Source organism: Pelmatolapia mariae, linkage group LG7 (assembly GCF_036321145.2).
Source record: "Pelmatolapia mariae isolate MD_Pm_ZW linkage group LG7, Pm_UMD_F_2, whole genome shotgun sequence".
NCBI lineage: Eukaryota > Metazoa > Chordata > Actinopteri > Cichliformes > Cichlidae > Pelmatolapia > Pelmatolapia mariae.
This window is the reverse complement of record NC_086233.1, coordinates 63758144-63767503: the sequence shown is the minus strand read 5'-3', so window position 1 is coordinate 63767503 and position 9360 is coordinate 63758144. Positions and strand designations below refer to the sequence as shown.

General features: G+C 41.4%; 1 protein-coding gene across 2 annotated transcripts; it reads left to right on the top strand.

Annotated features, from left to right (window-relative positions):
- Window positions 1-3549: 3549 nt before the first annotated feature.
- b3gnt9 (UDP-GlcNAc:betaGal beta-1,3-N-acetylglucosaminyltransferase 9) lies at window positions 3550-9360 on the top strand. Of its 2 annotated transcripts, XM_063480204.1 has the most exons (7): window positions 3550-3817; window positions 4530-4653; window positions 4736-4855; window positions 5543-5881; window positions 6237-6478; window positions 6551-6806; window positions 6884-9360. In XM_063480204.1, exons 2-7 carry the CDS (start codon window positions 4546-4548, stop codon window positions 7226-7228), a joined length of 1410 nt encoding a protein of 469 aa, XP_063336274.1. In that variant the 5' UTR covers window positions 3550-3817; window positions 4530-4545; the 3' UTR covers window positions 7229-9360. The 2 variants fall into 2 exon arrangements, with proteins under 2 accessions (XP_063336274.1, XP_063336273.1); XM_063480203.1 differs by having other exon boundaries at window positions 6237-6806.

Below are 9360 nucleotides of genomic sequence, written 5' to 3'. Positions count from 1 at the left end.
TAAGTCATACAGAATAGATATCAGAGCCTTAAACAGGCTGACTTCTGCTAAATGGGTCAAACTGGGCAGAAAGTATACAAACACATAACATCCTTATAGAATATGATGTAACACTATAGATCAACTTACCTCAGAATATATAAAGCATATAAACAGTTACAGCATTATGATGCAACAAACACAGCAGTGCTACTAATCCAAAATACTCAAAGCTTCATAGAACTGAAACAAACATTTATTTTTAGCTCCATTCTGCTGCTGATACATACTTTAGGTTTCTGAATATTAAACTTGTTGCTGCCTTTCATAGTGTGTAACTTGAAGGCCCTGAGTACTTTCTCCCACACTGAAAACACTGGAATGATAACATTATTTGAACATTACCTAATAAGACTGATTCAGGACAGATAATTAGTTATGTTAAATTTTCCTAGCAGTCCTTCACAAACAGGGAACAGTCTGTCTATTCTCTCCATCTGTCAGCTGCTGCTGGCTCTTCCTCCTCCTCTTCCTCACACACTGCTGAGTTTGTCCTGGTGGATCATCAGGGGTGCAAAGCCTCACAGATGATGTGCAGCAGTGGGTCCTTCAGTCTGTCCTCACTCTGGACACTTGCAGTTGTCACACATGGAAATCAAATGTGTGATAAGCTGCAGGATTCAAACACAAGTGTAACTTATAAATACATGTTCATACTTTTATTCCACAATCAGAGAGAAAGAAACAGAGAGAGAGTGCAGGACAGACAGACAGGTGACAGTCTCAGGTGTATACACTGCTACAAAACAGCACAAGAGAAGGAGGATTTAGTGTTTGTGTTATTACGAGTGCTAAACAAGAAGAGTTCCCAGATGGTACAGTGGACACATGTGTGACTCCTGTGATTAAAGCATCTTTCTTTCAGCTTAACGAGTGAACCGTCAGCTCGTTCAAACACACGTTAAAGTCCGTTTGGCTCGACACCACCGAACAGAGGCAGCAATATAACATAGCTAACATTAACAGTGCAGTGAATCCTGCTTGTGCCGTGATATTCAGGACTGCAAACCGAGCAGCATCACTGACTTTCAGCTTGTTGTGTTTGTGGATATATGACTGACTTTAATTATCCATAAAATCATCACATTCTCTGTAAGATTAAGGTCAACTATCGAACGGCGTATAAAGTAAAGGCTTTAAAACAAAGTAAACGCTGAAAGTGCAAACATCACTAATGTCACATAACTTTGCCGACATGTGGCCAACAGTAATGTTTTAATGTTCTTCATTATTGCTGTGTTTGTTGCATCATATTGCTGTAATTGTTTATATTATATAGGGGCGATCGTGGCTCAAGAGTTGGCAGTTCGTCTTGTAATTGGAAGGTTGCCGGTTCGAGCCCTGATTTGGACAGTCTCAGTCGTTGTGTCCTTGGGCAAGACACTTCACTCGTTGCCTACTGGTGGTGGTCAGAGGGCCCGGTGGCGCCAGTGTCCGGCAGCCTCGCCTCTGTCAGTGCGCCCCAGGGTGGCTGTGGCTACAATGTAGCTGCCATCACCAGTGTGTGAATGGGTGGATGACTGGATGTGTAAAGCGCTTTGGGGTCCTTAGGGACTAGTAAAGCGCTATACAAATACAGGCCATTTACCATATATGCTTTATATATTCTGAGATAAGTTGATCTATAGTGTTACATCATATTCTATAAGGATGTTATGTGTTTGTATACTTTCTGCCCAGTTTGGCCCATTTAGCAGAAGTCAGCCTGTTTAAGGCTCTGATATCTATTCTGTATGACTTAAAGCAGTTATGACATGGTCTGATTTTCTCACCCAATAAAGGAATATTTAATATATCAGTCTACTCTTTGTTTGATCAGAAACAGTTTTCACAGCTCGTACATTTTCTTTTTACACATATATGTAAACATTAAGCCAAATGTAATAATGCCAACATATTAAACGAACAATATTTGTCTCTTATATATGATACATCTATATATACACTGTCAAAGATACTTGTCTTTGAGTGAAGATTTAAGGTGATAGGAAATATAAATAACTGCAACTTGAATCTTTGACACAGAGTTCAAACTCACTGCTGTAATACATACATATATATATATATATATATATATATATATATATATATATACATATACATATATATATATATATACATATACATATATATATATATATATACATATATATATATATATACATATACATATATATATATATATATACATATACATATATATATACACATATACATATATATATACATATACATATATATATACATATATATATATATATATATATATATATATATATATATATATATATATATATATATATATATATATATCATAATAATCTGACAATAAATATAACATTGGCCATATTATATTTACATTACCAAAGTGAGATGACTTTAGTCTCATGAACAACATTAGCTAATTGTTATTTACTAGCTAATCTTAAAATGACTGTTCAGTACAGAAGTGAAGCCCAACAATCATGTTTTTACAGTCCCGTGGTCTCAGCCTCAGATACTCAACTAATCAACGTGATGTCATAAAACATGAATGAACAAAAAAAAATTTTCTCCTTCATTTCTGTCACACAAAGCTGTATGAAACGTTTCTCGTGGTTAGTATCATGGTTGCTAGGCAACCTGAGCAGCGCGACGAAGGCCAGACCGTCCCATTTCACGAGCCTCTCACTTCCGCACTTCTCGTACTACGCACCGTACGTAGTACGCGTACTGCGCGTAGTCCGAAGCGTGCGGTCGCTGGATTGGGACACAGCCATAGTTACCCCACGCCCATCCTGGGCCAACAAAGCCACGGACTGTGTACAGAAAACATCATCACGATTCTGCCAACAGTGGGTCACGTAGTTTTAAATGCAGTTGGGAGTCTGAATGCTGTACACGCACTGCAGGATGACTTTTACATTTCATTCTTTACCTTTTCATATCATCACCTTCTCTTGTATTTCCTCTGCTTCACGGTGTGGTGGCAAACCTACATCAAAAGCTGGACACCATCAAACTTGATGCCACTGAACATCTCCTTGAGTCTGCTCTGTAGTTGGACCTCATCTCTAAAATCCCTGGTAGAAACAAACAAGACCAAAAGCATGAACAACACTCCAAGTTTTACTGCATTTTAAAAAATTTTATGCAGTCCCTGGTTTGAATCAGTGGTTAACTCCTCCCTACTACCGACCAGAGCCCTATGACACTGCTACTGACCCACACTGTCCTGTATTATATCGACATTTTTACAGAGTTTATTAGGCAAAAAAAAAAAAAACTTGCATCACTAGCCTGATGTCTTTGCATATGCCCTTTGCTTTTGCCCGGTTTATTGACATATTTATATACATCTTCTCCCAAAGGCTGTTCGCGTTGATCGTCTACTTTAACTGCGTTTGAAAAGCATCTGTAGAGCGATGCTCTACTTTTGAGCTCGTTCAGCCACGCCCACAACGAGTCAGTAACTCACACTTTAACCATTAGCACTCCAAAAGTAAGACAGGCTAGCTTTTGCCACGGTACACAATGAACACGTGTTATTTCCTACAGCACCTTAACGCAGCATGAGAAGAGCCGTCCTGCGCCAGGTCAGAGAAACACCTTCAGGGTTTTCATCTCGTCTTTGAGCATCTTTCGTACCCATGAAAACAGCACACGGACAGATGTGCGCTACTTTACTTCCCCTCGCGGTTTTCTACAAACTCTGGAAGTCGGTTTACTTTGTTAGAGCAGAAGGAGCCCACGCTGGAGCCCAGATGTTTTTAGTTTGACCCTCTGTCTGCCTCCTCGGGTAAGTCTGAATGACTTGCTTTAACAAGAAAACACTCGATATATTTAAATATGAAAGACACAAGCAGATGCGTGTTTCTATATTTGTAATATAGCTGATTACCTTCTGTGTTCTTGTTCTAATTTATGCCGTTATGTCTGCTTCAGGGACACAGCGTTCTTAGAAAATAGTTCTCGGTACCTTCGTGTTCCCTTACATAAGACTCAGACACTCCCACTCCTGAACCCAGTGAAGAATTTGGTGTGAGAGGGAAAAACAGTCGCATCAGCTCATAAAAAGCACGAGTGATATTGTTGCGTGGATGTTTATCGGTGATACAGTAAAAAAGTGGGTGAAAAATGAGACGACTGGCCGTGGCATCTAGACTGCAGCTTATTTGTTTGCCCCGGGAAATCTGCTGAACTGATTTCTTCCACAGTGGAAGAAGTGATTGCATCAGATGACCGCGGGTCAGAGCTGAAATAAATATCTGGGACAGTTTAACTTTCTCAGTTTAACCCAAAGAGAAGAATAATGGGGCGGTCGATAAATGATTCTTTGTTTTTTCTTTGATCGCTGTCTGTTGCTTTTGCTCCAGGATGCTCTCACGTCACAAGTTTAACAGACTAGTCAGCAAAACCAAATCCAGAATCTTCCAGCTCCAAGTACCAGTCAGTCTGCCAGGCTGCTGCAGGAACTAACCAATGCATTCCTGCTTAATACTTCACTACAGTCAGCGTCTTCAAACGATGCTGAGAAGGATGTTGATGACGAGGAGGCTCCTCCATGTGAAGGGAGACGTGATGTGCACAGTTCTGCTGCTGGTGCTGTTCTGTTTCCTGCTGTATGCCCGACACGTAAGGATGGAAGTTGCTCTTTTTGCTGTTCACGTTGTGTCACTGTTGCTTTTTGGATTTCAACCAACACTCGTGTTTCCAGGTTGTGCTCTCCTCTGGATGGGATAGACCTGTGTGGAAACTGCACATCCACGGCTCCACCAGCCCCAGTCGGACCCTGCTGGGAGCCACTGGAGCTAAAGTGGGCCAGGACTTTCAAGGGGTATGACCCGATATAGGTTACACTTGCTGATATGACGGTGTTGGTATTACAGCAGCGAGCCTAATGGCTTTATTAAAACAGATATTGTTTAAAGGGTTCAAGGTTCAAGGTTCTTTATTTGTCACATGCATAGTTATACAAGTATAACACACAGTGAAATGTATCCTGACACGCTCCTCGACATGTGCAAAAAAGGGGGGGGGGGTAGAGGAATAACATTATATATATATATAGTATATACATTGGGTGAATGTGCAGTAGTAGCAGCAAGCAGGTGAATTCTGTACATTAATAAGAATAGACATCTGACTATTTTACAGAATGGACAATATAAACATATTTAAAGTTAAAGGAATTAATTTAAAGTTAAAGGAATTATAACTTTAAATTAATTCCTTTAACTTTATTGCCAGCGATATATACAAAAAATCTCAGTTTTTAGAGATATTCAATAGAAACTGAGATTTAAATAAAAGTGGAGGAGTGGATCAGATTGTGACACAAAGTCCTGAAGTTGTTGCACCATGATATTCATTTCTTAGCTCGGTCCTCCTTTACAAGATTAGTATGAAATACAGAGTCACAAACAAACATTATGCAGGACACTGTGTGAGTATTATATGGCTGTTAAGATTACGTGCCTCTAATGAATGATATTGTCTTCTTTACACATTTTCCCCTAATTAGGCGTTCCCGTCCAGGGCTTCAGGGGTCCAGCCGCCTCCATGTAAATCCCAGTCCAGGTCGAAACCTCCCCAACCCAAATCCAAGTCTAAGGGCAAATCCAAGCCACGAAGGAAGAACGCTGTGCCGACCAAGACTGCGGCCAATCCCCTACCCACGATGCCACCTTTCGACTTTGAGGCTTATCTGAGAGAAAAGGACAACAGAAACTTCAAGCTACTCATAGACCAGCCAGAAAAATGTCACATCAGAGGAGCAGAGGAACAAGGAGGAGGGTCTAACAATGCCCCTTATATGCTCATTGCAGTGAAATCCATAGCAGCAGATTTTGATAAACGTCAGGTAAAATATTCTGCAAGAACATATGTCTCAGTATTTTCTGCGTCTTACTAAACTTGCTGCTGTAATAACCAATTTAGTTCCTTTTCCACTCCACGGCATCACTACTTACGTAATCTGGTTTTCCAGCACCAGTCGATACGGATCAAGAGCATCTTTAAGGCAGGAGTGGATTAAGGAACAAAACTGAGCAAAGAAAGTGACTGAATGTGGGACGTAACTCAATATATCGACATAAACATGATTCCTGATGAAGAGTATTACCGCTCCTTGTCTATAAAGTGTCTGGGCAGCGTGTTAGGAAACCCTTTACTCTCTTAGTCGAGTTAAACAACCTTTGTGCTTCATTTTTTCTTAGGTAGTACGCCGGACGTGGGGTAAGGAGGGACATTTTGAAAATGGCGTGTCCATCCGCACAGTTTTCCTCTTGGGTGTTCCCAAGAATCGAACCACTCTGCCTCTGTGGGATCAGCTCCTGTCCTACGAGAGTCAAACCTATAAGGACGTCCTGCTGTGGGATTTCGAAGACACCTTTTTCAACCTGACGCTAAAAGAAACACACTTTCTGAACTGGATCAACAGCAGCTGTCCTCGTGTCAAGTCAGTGTCGATTAATCGAGCCGACTTAAGTTTTGTTCGGTGCTCGGCTTACGTTTATCTCGTCTTATCCAGGTTCATCTTCAAAGGTGATGCCGATGTGTATGTTAATGTGGAAAACATACTGGAAATGCTACGAGGTCAACAGCCAGACGAGGATCTGTTTATCGGTGATATTATTATCCGTGCTAAACCCATTCGCCGGCGCACTTCCAAATACTATGTGCCAGAGTTTTTGTACGGAGGGGGTCTGTACCCCGATTATGCTGGCGGAGGAGGGTTCGTTATGTCGGGACACACAGCTCGGAGACTGAGCTCTGCCTGTCGACAGGTACTTCAAATTAGAAAATGAGCATTTTCACACATCTATCAAAAATGCTATGATTTCGAATGAGTTTTTTTTTCCAGGTGGAATTGTTCCCCATCGACGATGTCTTTCTGGGAATGTGCCTCCAGCTGATCGGCATCAAACCATCGCGACATCAGGGCTTTCGGACCTTTGGAATTCCCCGACCGTCAGCAGCTCCTCACCTTCAGACGTTCGACCCTTGTTTTTACAGAGAACTCATGGTTGTTCACAGCCTCAGCGTCCCCCAAATCTGGCTCATGTGGAACCTCCTGCACGACCCCAAACTGAGCTGCCACAACAGGACCAGCCGGACCCCCCGGCCTTTTAAATGGAGGGGGGGGCTGGGCTCGATGGTGGGGGAGGAGACGGACTACGATGAGAAACGGGTGTTCGTCTCACATTAGTGACCCTACAAAATGGTCATAGCACGAGACTGGAAAGGCTCGTGAGGCGTTCAAAAGCGCAGCTGAGTCATATGAGACTTTATACAAGCTGGCTGGCAGTCGTGGGGGAAATGAACTGACGAAGGCCAAATGTGTTCCAGATTATTGAGAAAGAAAGCCCCGAGGGGATTTTAGTTTGACATCAGAGCCCCATTTGTCTTTTCACACTGTGGCTGTGAACAGTTGGGACTTTTAAACCTTAATGTATTGTTTACAGTGTTTATGTCCATACAGTTCCACGAGAACAACCAAAGAAAGTGCGGTTAGCTGGTTTAACCCCATTTGCTTGAAGTTGTCACGTTGTTAACATTCAGACTGTGGACAAGACTGGAAATGACTTTGTGTAGTGGGAAGGCAGCAGGGATTTTTAGAGATGCCCCTCTCTTCTTTGTAACGCTGCCCAGAGGCGCCAATGGACGGTCGCATTATCTGTTCCCCGGAGGAGCAGCAAATCAAGTCTAAACAGAAACCATCTGCATGATGCAAACCAAATGGGACCAAGGCTCACTGAAACATGCACACTAACTAAACCTCTGCCGAAGTTTGGGCGTATCCCGTTTCCTGAATCTCAGAGTAATCTGCCAAAGTTCACACATGTATACAGATCACATTTATGTCCGTTAAAACGAAATAAACAATCTCGTGTTCTCTGGACTTTAGTAGAATTTGCCTGTTTTTGCCATGTTGTGTAAGATTAGTCTAGAATATTATGGCTGATATGGTCCTCATAAAGACAGACGAAGCAAACATGGACGGGACAGCACTGAGGTTCAGTATTTAGTGTGGCAGACTTCAGCAAAGTGGGTTTTGTTTTCGAGGTATATTGTAACCCTGTCATTACTCGTTTGACATTTCAGTGGGTCGAGATAAGACAAACAAAACCAAATGTTCAACCAGCTTCATCAGATACTTACAGGCGATGTTGATAAACACACAACATCGGCTGATCTGTCTCTCTCTGATAGGTCAACCTGAATGCATGGATAGTTAGACAGTTCACCTGAAAGAGGTTTGCAGGGGAGATCTGATACGGGTGAAAATGCATGAATACAGGCTGAGTTCAAGTTCCAAACCTAGTGTGCTATCATCGTGCTATCACAGCGATAAATCCCGCTCTCTTGGAAATGCCAAGACTTCTTTTAGCATTATTTTCATTATAAAGGTTTTATTTCAGTCATCAGCAGCACTTCATAATGGTACACTATTAAGCATTAGTATGGTGTTAGCGAGTGTTTAATTCATCATCTCATGACTCCTCCGTAGTACGTCTTTTATAAACACGTTTATCCATCTGTTACAGCATGTACAGATATCACTGCTACTACATCACTACTAGTAACAATCAAACATAGTTATAAAAATATATCTGTATTTATAAATGGCATACCGAGGATGGGTGATGAATTTAGCATTTTCTAATATCCATCTATACAGACGGATAAAAGAAGACAGGAATTTAAATTAGGACTTCCACTGGTCAACTGGTTTTCTGTGGGACACACAAACTTTTGAATGATGTGTTATGTGCAATGAAGAGGACAAAATTCTTATTTGTAATCCATCTTTGAGTTTAAACTTGGGGAGAAAAAAGTAAAAAACCTCTCGCTATTTTCGACATCCATATTTTTTTATTATTTTTTTCATATCCTGGTTGCACAAACAGAAAATGAACTTTGATGTCAGTCAGCAGTGAGAATTCACTTTCATTCAAGTCCAAATGGTGCGTTGGAGTCCTAGGAGACGGCACATCTCATCATCATCGCGAAACAGCATCAAAGTGCCAGAGCGAAGCTTTCAGTCCTTCTCGGTAACTCGCTACGTTATTGCCTTTTTTCCTGTGGACATGCTTTGTTAATCTACCTGTTTCTTCATACACAAAGTTATAGTATTCAAAATATAAAATGCCACATTGCCATGAATTTTACAAGTTTAATTAAGTATACCAGCTCCATTTCCAGAAATGGGCTTAATGCACGCACACACACACACACACACACACACACACACACACACACACACACACACACACACCACCAAAAATATTCTGCAGGGAGTAAAGGGGGGGGGGGGGGGGGGGAAACAACAGAACAAAT